The following is a 22938-nucleotide window of genomic DNA, read 5'->3' as shown; positions in this document are numbered from 1 at the left end:
TGGATTGTGTAGTACTTTAGTACATAATTATTGAAAAAAATCCATGTGTAACTGAACCTCTGCAGTTCAGACTGTGATGTTCAAGGGCAAACTCTATATAGCATACAGTAAATACAGCAAGTACATACATCCATTTACTAGAAAACAATGTTTGGGAGTTGCAGGGAGATTTCATCTCCTTTGGTCCTGAGGTGTTAAATTTGTGAACATATTTCCTCCAGGTAGAGAACAGTAAAATGTTCCTCTGAGTATTTCAGGCCATCACTCATGTCAATCTTGATTCCTTCCATTTAAGAAGTTATACTTGAGATATTTCTCAGCTTGTAGATAGGAAACAAAGCATTCCTAACAACTCAATTCCATCAATTCTAAATCTATCTTCTCTTCTGGCTGTAACTACCTATTCCTTTAGACCTCTGTGAAATGAAAACAGTAAAACCAGAAAATACTATTTATAAATGATTTGTATTATTCATAGGTATTACTCAAAACTTAAAAGTACAAGTTCGTTGAACATAAGGATTCCTTTCTGAATGCTTATCAGACTTTATATTATATCTCTCAGTAAATGGCTATTTACATGATGTTCTGGCTATTAGCATAAACTTATTTCCTTGGATTAATCTGTGGACATAAAAGATCACAAAATTTTAAGCTCCATAACTTTTAACAGGTGAACAGTTTATCCATTAAGTTCTAGAGCTTAAAAGTTTAGTCATAATGAAAGGGTATATACATTAGAAATGGGAGGGGAAAAAAGCCAAGATGCCACAAAATTATTTTAATTGTTCATTACTATGAAAATCTACCAAGTTAATATTTATAAACTTAAAGATGCATTTTAAAATATTTCTTCACAAAGGAGCTATTTTTTGGATAGGAAATCAGATTTTACCTATAATAATTAGAATAATGGGTCAGTAAAATATTCATCTACAAAAATGGAAAGTAGAAGGGAGAAGTAAGAACTTAGGGCATATCCTGATTTTAGGCAGTATCTCTTTAGATTTCTATGTGGATCTGTTGTGGTGGGAGAGAGATATATTATTTCTTCAGTTAAAAAGGTTCATAAAATTTGGTATAATGTGAAGTTTAAAGATTATCAATGCAGTTAACATACATACTACACACACTTACACTCACCTGTGTATGAGCCAAAAAGGCAAAAAGATGCTGTAGTTTTTTCATTAATGAATTGCACCCATTTAGATTTAAAGATAATACTTGTCTCCTGAAACTGAAAAATAGTAAAATATCACAATTTTTTGTCTAGGTGTGTACACATGATGCACTTTTTCAAAGCTAGAGGGAAGTTAGTTCACGCTATTATCCTTAAAGTGAAACTTCACTTCCCCGAAGGCCCTGTACTGGCAGAGTGCCCGCCTACAGTGTACCTGAACAGTTGCCACCCAGCCTGGCAAGGACCACAGGCTGTTGCACATTGTTCCTGTCTTTCGGTTTAGCAGAGAGAAATAGATGAAACTATTAACTAGCGACTTGAGTAAACAACTTTTTATTCTTTCAACTCTGCATGAAATATAAAAAAAATGTCCTGTCACTAAAACTATGATAAAGTTAGAGTTTTAAAGAATGTGGTATTAGTGCTGAATGGGAAAAGAAGAAACTTCAAAAAACAGTATAGAACAATTGGATATCCTTTTGGAAAAAAATGGAATTAGATAAGATTTCATATCATTACAGATGCCACAGAGAAGTAATGAGCTAAATGTAAAATATGAAAATACTGAAGTATTTAACAGAAGAAAAGGGGGTAAAGGGAGTTTAGAGGGGAAGGTGTCCTAAAATTCAGAAGCTATAAATGATAAATAGCAGATCTGACTACATAAAATAAAAAACTGCAAACAAGACACTCGATAAGTGTATCATATTGATGGGAAGAAAGCACGTGTACACCAGTATAAATCAGTAGGAAAAAGAAAAGGACCCAACAGAAAGGTACACAATGGAAAGAATAGGTTATTCAGAAAAGAAACACAAATGAACAAAGATACTAGAGAGGGCAAAAAACTCTGTAAAGGTCAGCCAGTATGCACAAAGACATTTTCGTCCAGATTGGAAATATTTTTTAATACTGATTTTATCAAGTACCGCTAAAGGTATGGGTTCATAGGTACAATCATGTATTAGTATGCAAGTTCAACTTTCTGGAGACCAATGTGGCACACCCTATTCAAAGAATAGCCTCTATATCGGCATATGGGCAGATGTTAATTATAAGCAAAACAACCTAATATTCATCATTAGGAAGATGATTAAATTAACTATGGCACATAGTTACTCATATTTACTCAGAATGACATAGCTCTGTCATTACACTAACATGGGACTATTTCCAACATAAATCAACAAAAGAAAAAAATAACTGGCTGGAAAAGAATACAAAAACAAGATTCTTTGTAAACATATTTTTAAAAACCAACGCATTTGTTTTATACTAGATTAATCTCATCACTGTACAAAAAATAGGTCTGGAACAATGCTGGCAAAACTATTAACAGATACCTATGGGAATGTCTGATTTTTATTTTATGTACTCCTAGATTTATTTTTTTAAGAATTTACATATTACCAAAGAAATAAAATATGCTGTCTGCCTATTCTGAGATAGTATTGGCTGCTATTAAATAAGATGTGCTCTTTGAATTGTAGCTGTCAGTTATAACTGCTTTGAGTTTTTGCTTTCTCTATCATTTGTAAAATGAGATCGTTGGATTAGATGACCTCTGGTGGAAAGACATGGATTATTTTGGTTTTAGGCCTAGTATCATTTGTGTCTATGAGTAAATATTTTCTTAGAACACAAGAAAAAAATTCCTAAAAACAAACAAACCACTAGACCAAATGAAAACACCTTAGTTTTGATTGTATATATTGAGGCCAGGAAAGAAAATAAAGCTAAACTCTTCAGCTTTTAGTTTATGAGTCCTCTGTGATCAGTCGCTCAGTCGTGTCCGACTCTTTGCGACCCCATGGACCGCAGTCCTCCAGGTTCCTCTGTCTATGGAATTCTCCAGGCAAGAATACTGGAGTGGGCTGCCAAGCCCTCCTCCAGGTATGATACCTGGAAGGCATATAAAAGGCATACAGGAAGGCATAAAAACTTACAAAGACCTAGAATTCAATTTGTAAACATCTCTGGTCAAGTTCCATGAATATCCTATTGGTAAAGAAGAGAAAAATTCAACCAGGTTTTTGACTTCAGGAAAAGTTCATCACTATTTTGTACTTTTACAGATTGCATTTACATAGCTAACAGCCACTGATTTCCTATTTGCTTGGCTGCAAGAGAATATGTATTTGAAAGTAAATCTGTAAGACAGCAAAGTAACATGTCTGTTATACATCTGGTTCAGTATCTATCAACTTGGGATGGGAAGCAGAGCTTGAATTTCTTTAAAGGCAGTGAAGAAGTTATTGTTCTGATAAACAGCAAAATACCTACAAGCAGAAAAAACTAAATATGACCACCTCAAAAAATATACAGGTTAAAAAAAAAACACAGTCTTACAGGATAATAACAAATTAGTACTTGAGGACCTTTAAACTCTGTGAAATAAGTTCAACCAATTCCTCTGATATATTAATAAATATCAAGTCAGAGTAACTGAAAGACTCTAAATGAAATAAATAATATAAACATGAAGTATAATTTATATAAATTAGCATTTTAATAGCTCTAGGCACTAAAAGCAATTTTGTTTCTGAATAAGGCAATTATATGAAATTATTAATGTTTCTACCATATATAAGATATAATTTGAAGACAATCTCACCATCTTACATTTCATCAGTATGCATCAATTTCTACAGCTAAAATGAAAATTTTTTTTTAAGTTCAAATTAAAACTTACTCTGTGGCCATAAACAATGCTTGTATAACACTGTTCATATAACATGTATTCCCTAGATTAATAAGACCAGTTTTCCCAGTTTCAGATTTTCCAGAAAGTCTAGACAAGCAAGATGCCAAAGAATTGGATTGAGAAGTCCAGGCACTTTGATTGAGAATCAATTTAATCTTCTCTTCACTGGGCTTAGGAAAATCCTGTAAATCATAAAGAGGAAAAAGTAGTATAAAGTATAAACTATTTTTTGTTATTAACACCATAAAGAAGATTCTTCCACTGACATTTAATCTTTCTTTTCTCCCATTTAGTTTTGACATCACTGATAGTACTTGACCAGTCATCAAAAAAAATCACAGTACATGGCAAAAAGAATGGTCTCCAAAAAGAATATATTAACCCTTAGAAATGAAATCTCAAAGTAGTCAGAGAATGAAAAAAGAAAGTATCTAAGCACAATGACCTCTGACTTTAAAAAACAAAACTCCATCTCGTGTTTAACCATAGAGAAAATGATTACAAGATACAGCTTCTTCCCCGCTTTGTGACATATGAAATAAAATGTTCAGTGTCAGTGGTTTTCAAGCATGAGTGGAGTACTGGAGACTAAGGGAAGCTGGTAAAATCTTGAAGGCTTTTTTGGACTGCTGTTACCACCTAAAGTAGTTAAACCTCAGAAAATACTTTCTGAAGTAACTTTAATCTTTTGATTTTATTGTTATTGTTGACATCTCATGGAAAATGCTCCCCTTAGTTTAACAGGGAGATCCGTGCAAACTGAGCCTACTTCAGTTATCAGAATTTTCAGCTTTTAGTGGTGAAGAATGACATTTAACAACAGCAGTAGCTTTCATCTATGGACACAGCAACATTGCAGAGAGAGGTTAATATTGCTATCAAATCCATGACGAAAACCTTTTATAAATAAAGACATTTTCTTCTGAAGTGTCCAAGGGTCATTCCAGTGGTATACCTTTTTTGCTGAACAGTTTTGTGTCTTGGCCTCATCCAAACTCATTCTAACTAGAAACTCTACAGCACAAAGAATATGCTTTGTATTCATTTCACATACAGAAGTATAGATAATGAGACCTTATACTTTATTTCAGAACTCAAAAAGGAACATTATCAAAAGAACTGATTTCTAACAACTTCTGAACACATCTAGCTGAAGGAAGTTCTCCAATTATTTTGCTGTTTCCTGATTAAGCAATACATTTACTAAGAGGAACGTGCGCTTTCTGTGATCCATTTTTCAAGACAAACAGAATCAATGCTTTTCAGATCCAGTATCCACACAAAGTTGAAAAACAGTAAGTTCACAAATAATTCAAGTAAAGATTCTAAGATATATGGACATTCATGAACAATCCACAGCAAAAATGAAATAAAAATCAGCGAAGAAACTAAGGTCAAATACTGTAATTACAATGCCTTCCCTTGAATCTAAGATGTATCTTACATATTTTGACATTTCTGATATTGGGAAGCAACTTATGTACATATCAACTTAATGTATCATTTTTTAAAGCAAATTTCCTTTAAAGCTGTTATGAATTTAAAGATATGCCTTATCATTGTTGGCACTGTAGAACTGAAGAAATATGGTTATTAATTTGGAGAGTTATAGCACATAAGAAAGACATAACTCTCTAAGAATTATTGAACCACAGTTTCAATTGCATTTTTCAAACAAAAAGCATATTTCCCTAAGAGAGTAAATTGAATAGCTGGTTATAGAAATGTTTCAGCGCATTCATCTATCACATCGTAGGCTGCAGCTCCACAAAGACTATCATCATACCTTTATTGCCTCCAGGATGGGTTCGTAGAGATCTGGAAATCCAGAGTAATGATACATCATACAGTGAATCAGTTCTGTTAACTGCACTAGGAAGGCTGTACTGGAAGGCAGACCATCACTTTTGAAGGAGTGAACCAAATTAACTACATGAGGAACAATCTGAACAGAAAAGAAGACAAACATTCTTTAATTTACACAAACTGGCAACAAATTCCCTGGCCTACAAATGGAATATGGTTTCCCTGGTGGCTCAGACTGTAAAGAATCAGCCTGCAACGCAGGAAACCCAGGTTTGATCCCTGGGTTGGGAAAGACTGCCTGGAGAAGGAAATGGCAACCCACGCCAGTACAAATGGAGTGCAAATGTTACACGACTAGCAATGCTCTTCTGTATGTTCAGTCACTGCCTTTTTCTAAAAGCGTTATGAAGTTAAACATTTCTAAAATACCAAGGTAAACCTAGTTTTTGAAGCAAATATAATTGTAATTCCATATAAGACCCCTCTCCTCATGCTTATACTCCATTTAAAACTAAGGTACAAAAAATTAAGGTAATAAATAGGAGCCTAAGTCACTGCTGCCATTCTAAAAATGGCTTAAACTGAAAAATGTTGGGGCTATTATATTTACCACATTGTTTAATAGGGACAAATGGTTAAAAGATAAAGCAAGCAATAACTTAAGAGCGCCATCTAGTGTGAATTTTAGATTTTTCACTTGAAAGAATTAGACATGTTTGCACAGTAAAGACTGCTTCAAGAAAATCTTCATCTTACCCATACAACTAAAATTACAGCTGAGGCTACCACACCACCTCTATTTTAGACAAGGAACTACCTTTATTTTAGGGATGGTGTCTTATGTAAGCATGGTTATCCTTACTAATGATCCCCATGCCCCACCTCCAAAAAAGAAGAGATGATTCTAAAAATAAAGAGAATGAGGAAAGTCCATTATTTTTAAGGAACTGGGATTAAAAATTAAAGTGAAATCTAAAATGCTCATTGCTCATAATTATGTAGAAAACTATTAACATTGATAATAAGCACAACAATATCCTTTCATTATAAAATTAGAGTAAAAAGTCAATACAGAGCCAATCACATATTTAAGAGGTTATTAACAAAATAAATGCTATTTTGCAGCAATGGCTCATTAGTATAATTTGATACTATATATTTAGAGTCCACATGTAAAAAGCATCTTATTATTTTCTCTTTGTAGAACTTTTGTGTATGTATGTATGTGTGTGTATGCAGCAACATGGGGAAATATTATGTAATGTTAAATTTCAAAAGAAGGATACAGAAATTACATATTGATTGTAAATATAAATACAACTTTGTTAAAATATTTAGGGGAAAAAACATTGTAATGGAAAACATAAAAATTAGTGTAGTGAGATTGTGGGTAATTTCATGATATATTGCCCTAACTTCCTGTATTGTTATATTATCTTTCTATACAAGTTTAATTTTGTTGTAAATGAATTACACAGTTACTATAAAGAAAATCTAACGATACAAACATGTATGAAGTGAAAGTCTCTGTCCCACTGTCCTGCGAAAGACACTGGTTGTATATCTAACTTCATATAGCATGTCACGGCACATACCATATATGTGATTTTTTTGTACAAATGGAATCAAACCTACTGCCTAGAGCTTTTCTTGTTTCAACTGACAATCATCTCTTGCCTCAAATTCATGCAAAGCCTCCCTCCCAAATGGTCTCCTTGCTTTCACCTTTTGCCCTCCTTCAGACTATTCTTAAAGTAGCCAAATGAACCAAATAAAAAGCAGTGTAGAACATCTATTTGGTTCATGGCTAACTCATGACAAAAGTGAAGTTACAGCCAGCTCTACGGTCTTATCATCAAACAGCAATAGCTACAATTATAGTTATATTCCAATCAGCCCCCTTCCTTCTTGTAGAAAGAAATTCATATTCTTGAAATAACAGTGCTATTCTTCGTTCTCCTCTCTCTGGTTTTACTCTTATGCTTTGAGGTCTTAAATCATAGTTTTGCTTTCATACCACTTCCTTTAATCTTACCTCCACTGAAGGCGTTAATCTGACCATAAAACTACCAGCTCCTAATGGTTCACACCACTGCTATCATTGCTACATTTCAAAGCAAATCTGAATTATAATTTTGCTCCATAGAGTCATATCTATCAGATACTTGCTAAAATAGTCAGAAATCCAAAATTATGGTTTCCTCAGAGGTGACAGGGGAGACAAAGATGGAAGAGAAGAAAGAATTTTTAAAATGATTATTTAATTTATAATACTAAATCGTCCAAAAGCCTTCCTAGGGTAGATTGGATCTCTGTGGACAGATAATATACCTAGTTATCTACTATTACATCTTATGTAGTAAAAAATGATCACTGACTCAGAACTAAGACTTCTTCACAAGTGTATAAGACAGACGTCCAAGCAGGTTATTATCTTCTAAATACCTGAAAACGGATTTTTTTTTTCTGAATGAGCAAATCTGAATATTTGCAGACATTACTGTGCTATTCATTAAACTTAAGTTACTATTTGAGAAAATGTGTATAACATTTAATTAGAAGGTTTTATATTTTCTCTTCCTTTTAAAATTTTTTCCTCACTTACATCAATCTTGGTTTGCTTTAAAATATTCTAAATGTATAATATACTGGTGATTTCAGGTTACTGTTCATACTTAGCAAGTCCTAAACCTGAGTCCTTTGTTGAGTTATTTAGAGTTATAGGTGATTTAACTACTGCATGACCCACTACTAGATGCCCAAGTTAATTTTAGTTGAGGCTATACACTGTATGTAGACAGAATAATTAAGTCTTTGTTTTTAGACTTTATAAAGCCAGATCACAGTTTCCTATTTTAGCTCTAACTGTTCTTTAAATAAATGATTTCATAATTACTTATTTCAGTAGTCAAATATTTCAAAGTCAACCATTTGCCATTTCAATTACTTTTTTGGGGGGGGGAAGACAACAAAAGTTAAGGAGATCCCTTCCATCTTTTAAAAAAGTGAGCAAGGAAATAGGTTTAGAGTATAGCAAAAGTGACTTATCTGAGAGAATAAGGAATGTGTGGAGAGTAATAAACATTAGAATGGATTTCCTCCCCAGATAATAAATAAATATAAACCTTTTCTCAAACAGCTGATACATGACGGTGCCTGAAGGGAGGGACAAATAGTTGTTTTTTCCCTTGGACGATTTTGCTAGTATTCCTGCTACATTAGCTCAAGTTTGAGTTTTGCGTAATGGATAACAAGTTTATTAATTGATGATCAAGTTCACCAATTAGAACAATAAACTACAGAAATCACTCTAAGTGATAATGTATTATAAGTAATTACTTGTTAGTAAAGTTTACTTCTGATAAGCCTGCAGATTTTCCTTCAGTGGAAAGAGGCACTGAGTAGCTGATGTGATACATAATTCTCTGAGGCTAGTTAAATTTCCAGCCAACAATCAACAGCTGAAATTCTGCATTTCATCAGCCTCTTTTGAATATGTTTGTGGTGGGTCAGACTTCCTAAAATTTTAAATTGTGGGTGTGTTGACTGAGTTTCTAGTCCTGTAAAACTGAGGATCAGACCTTGGAGGAAGTGAGTAACCACATAAAGCACTACTTTCCTGTGATACTCTAGACAGAAAAATGGACAGGTTCTCAAAATTACATTTTGTTATTTCTCACTTGCAATAACTGATAATCAAATAAACAATATGAAATCAAACCAAAACCAGTGATGCAGCTGGTTAAAAGTGGAAGGATTCTGGATATATTTTAAAGGAGGAATCAACAGAATTTATAGGATATGAGCTGAGAGAGAATGCAAAGCCCTAATTCTAGGGCAACAAAGGCTGATGTTTTCATGCTTTTGAAGTTCTAAAGCAGGCAGTGGTTTTAAATCATTTTTCTCCTTCTACACGGCTCATGTGTGCAACAGACAATGGACAGTGACACTGACACGTGGCATTTCTCAAGTACGAGAGTAACTTTTAACTTTCAGCTGCTCGTTGTGATCCCGAGTGGAAGTTTTGGTGAGATCCAAGACATTCTAAAATATATTCTTGGAGAGGAAATCTCATAATATCAATTTTAAAAGGACCCATAAAGCTACAGGAACATAGATTTAGGACCAATCTATAATCTTCTCACAAATACAAATGTGACTCGATACTAAGTTGAACTTTTAAAACACGGTTTTTCACAGTAGGAACCTTGGGTCATAACTCACCAAATGGAATGCCTCTGGAGAGTGCTGGAAACTCAGCAGCATGTGAGACAGGACTGCAAGAGCTCCAGGCCGCACGAGAGGAAACCAAAGGCGATTAAAAACCTGCAGACAAGACAAGACATCCGCTTCAAGGCTTGGCACGGAAATCATCATCCCCATCAGTGGTTACTTTCATAGGGCTCCAAATTATTTATGTGCATATCTCCTGGGAAGTTTTATCAAAACATGTGTAATTAAACTCTGGGAGAGGGAGAAAGTTAGGAAATAACATGACAGAGATCAAGGGAGTATAATGACCTCACCAACTCTTAAAACTACATCTTCAAATAAAAATCTGTCAAACAATGTTTACAAGGTGATAGCTCCCTGGCCCATTATTCATTCAGCAAATACTTACTGACCGTCTACTACTGCTTGACACTATTGTATATACTGGGAAAACAATAGTGGATTCAAAGGAAACCTCTGATCTTACAGGGCTTACTGTCTAGAGGGTTGAGTAGAGACAAAAGTAATGAGAGAAAAATGCTATGAAAGCAAGGCATGTTGAATAGGGAATGCTGAGTGGCAAAAGGCTCGGCTGTTTTATTATAGGGAATAAAAGGCCCATGATAAACGTGACCCCTGACTACAAGAAACTGGAAGGAATGAGATAAGTCTGACAGATAATTGGAAGAAAGGCCTTTGCTCTGATTATTATACTCAGCACTGCAAAAGCCCTGAGGCCTCCAGCCTGGTGGACAGAGATATAACAAGGAGGGCAGTGTGTGGAAATAAAGCACGGAGACTGAGGCAGTTACAGTGGAAGACAGGCGAGAGGAGCAGCAGTGGCCCAGATCAGGTAGGACCTCGTGTGATGCCCGAAAGGGATCAAGGGCAGGAGCCGCAGGGCTACTGCAATCAACATAGCAAGGGGTGGTGCTTCCGAGGCAGGAGACCCAGGTTTGATCCCTGGGTTGGGAAGATCCTCTGGAGGAGGCCATGACAACCTATTCCAGTGGTCCTGCCTGAAGAATGCCCATGGACGGAGGAGCCTGGTGGGCTACAGTCCATAGGGTTGCATAGTGTCGGACACAACTGAAGTGACTTAGCATAACTGGTGATGAATCTGGACCAGGGTGGTAGTGATGTAGCTGGCTGACAGTGGTAGAATGCAGGATATATTTTAAAGGTGGAGTCAGTAGGATTTGTAAGATATGTGCTGAGAAAGCATGAAGAGAGACAAGAATACTTTCAAGGTTGAGCCTGAGCACATGAAAGGCTAAGATAGTCATTTAAGATGGGGAGGACCAGGTTTGGGAGGGAAAAATCAGGGATTAGGTTGTGGTAAGCTGAACCTGAGATCCAAGGATATAGAGAGCTGGATACATGAATATGGAGTTTACAGGAGAATAATGGACTAGAAATGCAAACCTATCAGTCATAAACTTAGAGATGTTGTTTAAAGCCATGGTGGCTGTGTGAACTGAGAAGAAAGGAAGCCAGAGATGAAACTCTAAGGCACTCTACAGTTAGGAAGACCCACTACAGGACTGAGAAGTGCACTAGAACAAAATCCAGGAGAGTATGACATCCTGGAAACCAAGGGAGAAAAGTGTTTCAAGAGGGAGTGATCAACTGTGTCAAGTGACTAACAGGTCAAACAGAGGAGGCTTGAGAAAAAACTCTTGAGTTAAGCAACACTGGAGAGCACAGGTGTCAAAGATCATTTTGGCAGAATAATGGTGGTAAAAGCTGGATTAGTTGGGGTTCAAGAGATAATGGGAATAAAATGTTTTCATAATAAATATTTGAAAACAGCAAAATTATTATAATGACCTAATCTTAAGTAGCATTTTAAATTTCTAAAGCCTATTCAAAAATTTTATTCAAAAGAAAACCCAAAACAAGACCATATTCAAAACTAGATGCTTTAAAGGGGACAACGTAAAGATAAAAAGACTTATTATATGGACTTATATGGGTCTTGCTTCCCAGGTAGCACTGGTGGTAAAGAACCCGCCAATGTAGGATATGTAAGAGAGAGATGCGGGTCCGATCCCTAGGTCAGGAAGATCCCCTGGAGAAAGAAAGGGCAACCCACTTCAGTATTCTTGCCTGGGAAATCCCATGGACAGAAGAGCCTGGGGGGGCTACAGTCCATAGGGTTGCAAAGAGTCAGACGTGACTGAAATGACTTAGCACACATATATTATATGTCTACGCATTTCAAAAGATTAATATACTCCCACTTACCAATTCTATTTTCAGTAGAGTAACATCTATCAAAATAGTAAACTTCTGGACAGCTGCCAGTCCTTTCAAGAGTGCAATCACCCATATGTCTACATGCTGAGCCAATGGCCAGGACAGCCAGTCAATCATTCTGAAAATTAAAGGATAACAAAACTATGAGCATTGACAATAGCTTTGACATTATTCAGTTAGGAATAACAAGAGTAACTACAGTGGGCAGTTACAGTCACCCACTTTGTGACTCAATATTTACTGAGCTTGCATGTGAACAGTACTATTGAAGATGTAGAAAGGAGTAAAATGGTTGCTTGTACTCGGGGATTCCCAATCTTGTCAACTGACAGTCTTATGTAACACATTTGTATAAAAAGAATTTCCTATAATCATTCTGCATAAATGCAAAGTTTTGAATTTATTCTTCAGTAGTGTCAATTCATTAGGCAAATTTACTCTAAGAAGAACAGTTCAAATATGGCTATCTGAACTAAGACATGCATATGAACCAAAATTTCTCCTTTCTGGTGATTACAATCTAAATAAATATAAAATGTACTGTTAAAAAAGACTATATTTTGAATTGTGAAACAGATCTCTTCATCTCTCTTAAAATTCTTTAGATAACAAAAAGAAATTTCAGATGGGTAAAAGGGCCCCAAGTATACAAATACTGAAATGGCCTCGTTTTGTAACAGTGAGTGCTTTTCTCTTTGAGTAGGGCTTCTTTGGTGGCTCAGTCGGTAAAGAATACACCTGCAATGCAGGAGACTTGGGTTTGACCTCTGGGTTGCAAAGATCCCCTGGGGGAGGAAATGGCAACCCACTTCAGTCAGTATTCTTGCCTGGGAAATGCCATGGACAGAGCAGCCTGGCAGGCTACAGTCCATGGGGTACCAAGAGTTGGACAAGACTTAGTGACTAAACCACTACCACCACCTTTTTGAGTAGCAATCCAATTTAATGAAAATAAAGTAATATGCTGTGATGGAAACTATCCCTTATGATAGACATCAACCACAATGAAGAAGATGCTACAATGCTTTTGGAAGGCAACTGGGTGAAACGTTCATGTTATTTGATTTTGATCCAGTAATCCAGTTTGGGTGAATATATAATAAAACAAAAATAGTAAAACAAACCAGGTTTTTAAGTCAGAGTGATTTGGTTTAAAAATCTCAGTTCACCATTTATTAGCTGGGGGTCCCTAAATACTTTTATCAGTTACTTCTTTGTGTTTCAGTTCCTCATCTGTAGGTTATGAATGAATTTTACAGGACTGATGTGAAGGTTAAATGAATTAATACACTGAAAATATGAATGTCTCCCTTCTAAATGTTAAGATGTGGAAATAAATACATACTTTGATTGTACAAAATGTAAAATATAAATACTAAGTACATAAACACATGACCAAAAGAGCAACTAACATGTTAAAAGGACTGACTTTCTTATTGACATAAACTATCTACATTAACACTGGAGTGTTATCTTTATTAAGATTTTTGCTCTTAACGATTAACCTGTTCTATCAGACACGGAGTGGCTTCAAAGTTCATACTCATTTTACTACAGGTTAACTGTGTTTCCTCTATACTCTACACACATTATTTCTTTTTCCCTTTCTTGTTTTTCTGGCCAAAAATGATGGTTTTTAGTCATTACAGTTGTCCCTGAGAGCTGTTCCACACCTCTCAACTGTTGTTAATCTGGTTTTCACAAGTCTGTGGCCACTCTACATACCCGGAGTAGAAAGTAGAGGTATTTGCATTTGTGTGTGAAGAGTATATTCACTGCAGTACTGCTTACAATACAGAAAAAATGCAAAATTATTTAAGTGTCCATCATAAGGGAACGACTTATACATACTATGGAACATTAGGTAAAGTTTTAAAATATGAGATAGGTCGATATGAATCTATCCACAGGGATCTAACACAAAAATATCTGAGCTATTATTGAATTAAAAGAGAAAAAAAAATGCTGGTGAATCTTTTTTAAAACCGATTTGTTTGTCTAAAAGAAAACATATGAGTACAAGTTTTATATATATATATATTTACCATAAGTATGTACACAAAAGAACTGTGGGTTAGAGAAGGAGAACAAGCGAGCACCTCTCTGTGGCTCTGCAGACTCTTCCCCGTGGGGAGCACAGGCCCAGAGTGGAACCAGACTGGGCTCCCCAGCACACGGGGCCCAAGTTTCCCTTTAGCTCAGGTCCAAGGGGAGTACAAGTAAAGCCGAGGGGGCAGAGTAGAAAACTCCACTTGGCCATGGCTTTTCACCATCCCTAATCACACAATCAGCCTTTTCTCCATCCTCTCCACTTCTAGCCTCCCCTCTCATAAGCCTCTATCTAGTCTTTACCTTATCCCACGTGTACCCCATCTCCTAACCACCCTAAAGATACTTCAAGTCAGAAGTAACACAGATTAGAAGCCACTCATTCAAAAAATATTTGAGTGTCTATTATATGATAGATACTGCATTAAATGCTAAGAATATAACTCTAAATTATGGTGTATGCCTTCAAAGTGATAGGGAAAGTTAGGAAATATGCAACAGGCCACACAGTAAGTAGCAGTGTTGGTATCTGAAGCAATAATCTCATTGCTTGGCAGGTAATGAGACACTTTTGGCTACACTTTAATTACACTCTAGTCTTGCTTAAATTTGATTGGATTTACATAGGCTCAAATCCGCTCACACATAGTCACTCTAGAATCAGTTATTTTTATGGATAACTACTGTAATTTTATCCACTGTGTATTGGTTACAATTTGAATTTTAAGGACACTTAACCCTGATAGGCTGATTTAATTTCCTACTATTTAAAGAACATTTAGTAGTTGTAATAAATCTTGTTTCCTCTATTAGATTGTGGGATTAAGAACAGTGTTCTCACTGTTCTGTTTTTTAATCTCTAATCTTTGATCTGCATTGAAATGGAGCTCAAATCTATTGACTAAATGAAACCATTTCCCTCTAGAGCTAAAAAAAACATGTAACTTAAAAAAATTAAAACTGGCAGGGCTTCCCTACTGGCTGAGATGGCAAAGAATCTGCCTGCAATGCGGGAGACCTGGGTTTGATCCCTGGTTCCAGAAGATCCCCTGGAGAAGGAAATAGCAGCCCACTCCAGTATTCTTACCTGGAGAATTGCACGGACAGAGGAGTCTGGTGGGCTATAGTCAGTGGGGTCGCAAAGGCTTGGACACGACTGAGTGACTAATATAATATTCTTAATTTGTAGAGAATAAAGGCAATTTTCACTTTTATATGGCAGTTTAAGGGCTAGATCCAGCTTTCAGCCTTATTCTTTCCAATGTTTTAAAAATTGGAAAACTTCACATAAAAAATGGACATCAGGCTTCTTTTTAAAAATCAGATTAGCAATACTGAACTCAAATTTTCCCATGACACAGACTTAGAGAACAGAACTTATGATTGCCAGGGGAGAAGAAGGATCAGTGAAGGAGATAGTTAGGGAGTTTGGAATTGACATGTACACACTGCTATATTTTAAATGGATAACCACCAAGGTCCTACTGTATAGCACAGGGGACTCTGCTGCTCAATGTTACATGGCAGCCTGGACCGGAAGGGAGTTTGGGGGAGAATGGATACATGTGTATGTATGGCTGAGTCCCTTTGCTGTCCGCCTGAAGCTACCACAACATTGTTAATCGGCTATACTCCAATATAAATTAAAAAGTTTAAAGGGAAACCAAAAACTCCCCCGTGATAATAAGACAACAGAAGCTGAGGCTCAGCGCTCTCTTTTGGAAAGTGCTCATGAGGCCCATTTCCTGTTACTGCAGTTGTTTAGCCGCTAGGCTGTGTCCAGCTCTTTGTGACCCCATGGACTGTGGCCGGCCAGCGTCCTCTGTGCATGGCGTTTCCCAGCCAAGAATACTGGAGCGGGTTGCCTTCTCCACGGGATCGTCCCAGCTCAGGGATCGAACCAGCATCTTCTGTGTTGGCAGGTGGATTCTTTCCCACTGAGCCACCAGGTCAGTTACACCTGGCCTATTTCATCCTTTAGTGTTACTCACCTAGTTCTGGCACAGAACATGCATTTGCATTTCTCTGGGTTACAGAAAATGACAGTGAAGCATGACAAGTGCTATGTGTGAAATATATAGACTATGAGGGAGTAGAGGGTATGATAAAAGGAAACGTTACTATCCTCATTTACATTTGTATCAAAAGAATAATTACTTCAGGTACATTATAAGTTAAACAGGACCATGTAGGAGATAAATTGGAAATACAATACAAAAAAATGGATCACAATTTCCCATAGAAACAGGTAGTTAAAAATTAATTTCCAAATATATCTTAAAATTAAAATAAATTCTTAAGTTGGAAACTATGGTTGTTTTGAAGAGGCTGAAAAATTAAGACTAAGGGTGCCATCAGAGAACCCCACGAACAGTATGAAAAGGGTGCCATACCCAACATTATAAATCAACTATAAGCAAAAAACAGAACCGGACAGCGAGATTTATACACATGTAAATTTCTGAGAACCCAACATAAAATATCGATACTGAAGTTTACATGTTACCTCATGACTGTAATTTATAATTACAGTTAAATTATAATCTGTAATGCAGAAAACATTTTGTTGTAAATCCTTACATTTTCTTTAAATGTGCTATCAATACACACATATAGGAGGAAAAAATAGAAAAAAAATACAAAACAAAACCAGACAGATACGAAACAAGAATAGGAAGACAGGGAAAGCTCAATTAGAAGAATATAGTCACTGAAATAAAGAAATTCAATAAGTAATAATACTTTACCTTTGAAAGAAAAACTAGTAAATTATAAGATAGTATTGATGTCCTTCCCCTTAGATCTCCAAAAGGTCTGCACTCTCATTTTCTTCATATCTTTACTTCGAGGTCACCTTTTCAGTGAGGCCTTCCTTGTCTATCTTATTTAAAATTGCAAACCATTCCCCATGCTTTATTGGCTTTCCTATCTAGTTTTTTTCCCAAAACATTCATCACTATCCAACATACTATTTTACTTATCATATTTAATCAAATCTAAAAACAGAATCAATTTTAGGATGTATAATTAGGTTATATACCATCGCAGCAACAAAAGTTCTGCAACTTAAACTAGAACACCAATGACTATACCTTGCAACATCTCTGAAATCAGGATGTATCTAAATGCGATTTGAATAGGTGAATGACCAGATGGCTAAATTAATGGAGCACAAGAGTATTGAGAAGTAGAAGTAACATTAAGTTTACCCCTAGACAGATAAGATGAAAACTGGAAAACATCAAGGATGAAGAGCAAGCGTAAGCATACCAGGAGCGCCTAACTGCCCACAAAGGAAAGACAATCACACCAACCGCAGGCTCCACATGGGCAACAACAGATGCCAGAAGATAGGGCAGTGTTATTTTCAAAATGCTAAGAGAAAATGACTATCAAATTAGAATTCTGTGTCTTGCCAAACCATATACTTGAGAATATGCAAGAAAGAAACACACTTTGAACAGATTAAGAAAGTATTACCCAGAGGTCCTGGTTGAAAGAGAAAGTAAAAGTATGTACTAAGTAAAAGCACATGCTTAGTCAGGAAGAAAAAAGATCCCAGAGGGAGGAAATAGGTTTCAGGAAATGATACCGAGCAAAGAAATTCGTAAAATATATCGATAATCCAACCAACTCCTGACTGTATGATAAGTGGATATGTGTGTTATATTTTTATAATTTAAAAATGTTGAATTGAAAACATATTTGTGAATTACTGAAATGCCTGCAAGCCTACCGGAGAAGGCAATGGCACCCCACTCCAGTACTCTTGCCTGGAAAATCCCATGTATGGAGGAGCCTGGAAGGCTGCAGTCCAAGGGGTTGCCAAGAGTCGGACACGACTGAGCGACTTCACTTTCACTTTTCACTTTCCTCTTTCCTGCATTGGAGAAGGAAATGGCAACCCACTCCAGTGTTCTTGCCTGGAGAATCCCAGGGACAGAGGAGCCTGGTGGGCTGCCGTCTTTGGGGTCGCACAGAGTCGGACACAACTGAAGTGACTTAGCAGCAGCAGCTGCAAGCCTACAGTAGGGTAAATGAGTCATTTCAATTAATTAAGAGAATCTTTATATATTTGATTCCATGATTTCAGTTCTGCACATTTCCCTAAGTTTTTCACTACCAACAAAATACAGCAAAATAATCTTCTCCTCTCAAATCTACAATTGCCATCTATGGTGTTATGAAGAAGTACCTGCAAAGAGCGTGGGTCATGCTGGCGTCTTTGACATTCGGGTCAGTAGTCAGGCTCCTGATGAGAACCGTGATCATCTGCAGAGGGATATGCTGCACGAGGCTCGCCAGGGCTACGGAAGGTTCAGACGATGCGTCTGTGTGGTTTTAACGAAGACAAACGGACACGGCAAGAAGGTGTAAATGAAGTATGTACAGAGAACAGTTTACCACCCCTTCCACCGAGTGGTTGTTATGCTCCACCTCCTGTGTAGACACTAACATACAAGGAATGTTGAACTGCAGAAATGAGAGATTAAGAGCTAATTTCATTCTACAGGAAGAACTACTGCAACATAAACTATTCCCCGCTATCACCATATTTAGTCCGTAAGTTACTTTATTTTCTTGCATTCTTTAATATTTTGTCGTGCTAAAATAGTCATTTGTAAAAGCAGTAGTCAGAAAAGAAATGCAAGGCATCATTTAAATTGACTCCTTAGATCCTCCAAAGTAGCTTACCCCTATTAATTACAGTAGTTGTTACATTACTCTAAAAACAATTTTTTAAATCTCTTAAAGAAGTAGAAATTAACATGAATTTTAGGGGGATTTTGCTTAAAACACATAAAAATCAGGCAAAGCCAAGATGAGCACCTTTACTGCTACTGGTGAGAAAGTTCTCGGGAAATCTAATTGTTCTAGCAACACAGGCAATATAAGAACAATTACAATTGAAAAATAAACCAAAACTCAGATAATGCAAATACACAGCTGGCAATTCTTTCATTAATGCATTTAATTCAACAGAAAGCATGGAGCCTGCTAAAACTCTAGTCTTAGTTCTAATTCTCAAGCTAAAAGGGGGTTCCCTCCTTCACAACCTCAGTTTCCAACAACAGCCGGAAGGATGATAGTACCAATCAGAGAGGGAGTGAACACAGTTTTGGATCTAGTATTGCACAACTTAGAGAGCTGGAAGCTCCATGTCCAGACAAGGAATGTAGACACACAGGTAACATTTCTGGGTGAGAGGGCATTTTCCTGTTATCACCTGACCCCCTCCTGTAGCTCTAAGGACACAATTCGTGGCCTAAATACACCTGGAACAGGAAACACCCGAACACCTCAGCAAGGCCGGCACCCCCGCCCCCTGCCGCATCCACTCTCACAAACTAAAGTGGACAGAAAATGCCAACATTTAGCAACTACATGGCTAACTTGGATAATCCAGTAATAAAACAAACGGCACAGTCCAGGAATTAAAATGTGGGAAAATTCAGAAGCTAGGGAAAAACTCATGACAACAAGACGACAGAGTCACAGCACGACTATGATACGGTAAACATGATTATGCTGCCATTAGTCACTCATGAATAAAAGCTTTACATGCTTTACATAGTAGCTGTCATCCTCAAAGCATTCCATAACTTGAGCAGAGGCTGAGTAATTAAGCGACTTGTTTCCTGCCAAAGGTCTTAGACCTGGACATTCTCAACCTTCAAAATAGAAACACTGCCCTTTTTTTTTTTTTTAAAGTCCAAAGTGACAGGCTGAATATGGCAGTGGAAGAGAATCTGGATGAGGGTATTAAGATTTGCCTTTCCACGAAGACGTTTTCAGAGCAGGGAAACCAACACAGTGTGTATGTAAGAGACACAAACTACATTTCCAAGAGAGGTTGTCCGGGAAGGCCACGACCCTTACCTGTGGAGGAAATGCTTGCAAAAACTTCTTGCAGAGAAGGCAGCAGGGTGGAGGGCTCGGCCTTCCAGATGTTCTGCAGCAAGTTACTCACTTTTGTCACCTGCGAAACATATTCCCGCAGCTCTTTCTCCTGGGTGGACACGCACTGGAAGTGGCCTATCGTTCGAACCAGCTGTTGGCAGAAGGTGATGGACAACTTCCCCTTGGGGATGCACTGAACGAAGTCGGTCAGGAGCTCGCTGAGTCGGGCGCACAGCTGCGGCTCCGGCCTCTCGCACACCATCCGCAGCACCTCCACCTGCAGCAGGCTAAAGAGGTCCAGCACCGACGGGCAGCTCATGATCAGCTTCAGGCCGTTGTGAATGTAGTCCACGATGGCTACGTCCTTCCTGTCCAGCGAGTGGTAGCCCTGCTGAAGGAGACCCAGCACGAACGTCTTGTTGAAGAAGGACTCGAACTCCGGCCGGTGGTAGCGCGCGTAAGCCTCCAGCACTTGGTGGCCCACCTGCCGCTGAAAGGGGTCCTGGCCCTCCAGGATGAGCCGGGTCGTCAGGTCAAACATGGCCTCGCACTGCGCCTCGTCCAGCCAGTGCTCCGCCGACTCCACCACCTTCCGCACGATCACCCGCTTTAGGGGCAGCGGGTGCGAAGAACTCACCAGGCCCTCCAGGATCTTGTCCATCGTCGCCACGCGGCAAGTCCCGGGCCAGGGGGTGAGGACCCGGTGGCCACGGCCCCGAGGTGGGCCAGGAGAGCCCCGGGGCGGAGGCGAACCTGGAGCGCAGCAGCAGCAGCAGCGGGATCGACCACCGCCACCGCTGCCTCAGTAGCCACATTTATCGGGCAGGGGGGCCCATCCGAGTCCGGGCGGGAGTTGGCAAGTCTGGGACGCTTAAGAACCGGCCCCGTCCGCGCTGGGCCTAAGGAGTCAGAGGCCCACACTCCGCCGCCGCCGCCGCCGCCCCGGGCCCGCGGTCTCTCTCAGCATCAGCGCGGAGGGGCCAGCGGGGGCCCCCCAGCGGCGGCAGGCACTCAGGCCCCAGGGCTGCCAGCCGCCGGGTGAGGAAGCGCGCCTCTGCGAGCCGCGGCAGGTGTAGGCGTTCGGGCTCCAGCAGGTCCTGGGATGAAACCCGCCCTGGGTTGAGTCAGGAGCGGCTGTCACGAAAGGTGCCGGATCAGCCCGGCAGAAGAGGAGGCGGACACCCTTGACCCGGATTCAGAAGGTCCAGCGAACAGGAAGTGAAGGACGTCGGAACCTCCGGAAAGGCCCGCCCCTCCGCCCTCCTCCCTACGCTACTTCTCTGCTCCTCCCCTCTCTCCCTCCTCCGCCCCCGCCCGCCTACCCACTCCCGGGCCCCGCTCGGAACTCCCCGCGGTCCCGCCTCCTCGCTGTCGCGCAGGCGCGGCCGCCCCGGAGGAGTCGCGCGGCGACACCGGCGTCACTGGGGATCACGTGTAAGTCATAGGCGGCTTTCCGGGAGGTGCGGCCCGGAGCCGCTCCGGGAGAGCGGTGGACGTGATGAGTCCAGGATTCCCAGCTTCCGCTCTCTTGTCGGTTCTGTTCGGGACGGGTTACTTGTGAAAGGCCGAGAAAGTTGTATTTAGTTCAAGTCTTGTGAATCAGAAAGTTTTGGAAACGCGAACCGAAGAGCATTTGGGGGAGAAAATAAGGAAAAGAACTCAAAACTCGGATTGAAGACAAGTCGTTTAAGGTCGTGGCTTATTCATCAAGAGATGAACTAGGGTTCCTAAATGGTAGTGCCTTTCTCTTAACCCGTGGTTATTAAAGTAAGGGCGGTACTGGCGGCGGTATACAATTAGAAACGATCCACTGTCTTTAACCGGTATCTTTATAATGAGCTTTTGTGGGATAGCTATCAGGCCTCCCCTGATAACTCTGTTGGTAAAGGATCCGCCTGCAATGCGGGAGACCCCGGTTCGATCCCTGGGTTGAGAAGATCCCCTGGAGAGGGGAAAGGCTACCCACTCCAGTATTCTGGCCTGGAGAATTCCATAGACTGTAGAGTCCATGGAGTCGCAAAGAGTGGGACACGACTGAGTGATGGGGAAACAATGACAGTGTGGGGACAACGAAAATGGGAGGAGAGTAAGGAAAATGATAGGTGAAAAAGAATGACAGTACTTTGAAAATAAACCCGGTGAAATCTTCACCGTATTTATGTTATGCTGACACTGGTTAACAGTAAAGAATAGATGGAGTCATCATGTTTGTAGTTTTTCAAGTTAAATTCCAAAGATTCTCAATAAGAATTTAGGCTTTCATCAGAGGCCTTTAAATTGAAAAATTACCTAATTATGGCTCTGTTAAGACTTGACTCCTATGATTGTGAAATCAGACCTTAATGGCCTATAATACCGACGAAAATTTAAAGAACTGGTTCATTTAAAATGTACAACAGTAAAGAAGCAAAATTGTGAGTTGTTTATTTTGCTCAATGGTGTTTGGGTTTCTACCAATTTACAAAGTGGTTACACCATTATATTTAATACATTAGTAAAGGGTAATCTTGGGGCTTCCCAGATGGTTCAGTGGTAAGTTGTTTGCCTGCCTAGGCGAAAGATGCGGGTTCATTCCCTGGGTCAGGAAGATCCCCTGGAGAAGGGAATGGCAACCTGCTCCAGTATTCTTACCTGGAAAATCCCATGGATGGAGGAACGTGGAGGGCTATAGTCCATGGAGTCTCAGAGTTGGACCTAACTGATTGGCTAAGCACACATGCATGGATAATCTTGGAAAGAATAGCAGTTTAAACAGGATAGAAACTGGGTAGAGAAACTTGAGATGGAGTTCGTTTGTAGAAAGAGATGGATAATAAAAGAGAAATGA

General features: G+C 39.0%; 1 protein-coding gene across 1 annotated transcript in view; it reads right to left on the bottom strand.

Moving 5' to 3' along the window:
* Positions 1–21210, bottom strand: part of USP38 (ubiquitin specific peptidase 38) — a 34148-nt gene extending 12938 nt beyond the window's left edge. The window contains exons 1-7 of the mRNA XM_065904396.1: positions 20091–21210; positions 18406–18541; positions 12150–12279; positions 9915–10016; positions 5671–5829; positions 3873–4066; positions 1144–1237 (exon numbers count right to left, since the gene is read on the bottom strand). Of these exons, the coding sequence (XP_065760468.1) occupies positions 1144–1237; positions 3873–4066; positions 5671–5829; positions 9915–10016; positions 12150–12279; positions 18406–18541; positions 20091–20772 (1497 nt within the window). The 5' untranslated portion in view covers positions 20773–21210. The remainder of the gene's footprint in view (positions 1–1143; positions 1238–3872; positions 4067–5670; positions 5830–9914; positions 10017–12149; positions 12280–18405; positions 18542–20090) is intronic.
* Positions 21211–22938: the final 1728 nt, after the last annotated feature.

Source organism: Muntiacus reevesi, chromosome 13 (genome assembly GCF_963930625.1).
Source record: "Muntiacus reevesi chromosome 13, mMunRee1.1, whole genome shotgun sequence".
NCBI lineage: Eukaryota > Metazoa > Chordata > Mammalia > Artiodactyla > Cervidae > Muntiacus > Muntiacus reevesi.
Note: the sequence above shows the minus strand (reverse complement) of the source record. Positions and strands in the feature narration are given on the sequence as shown.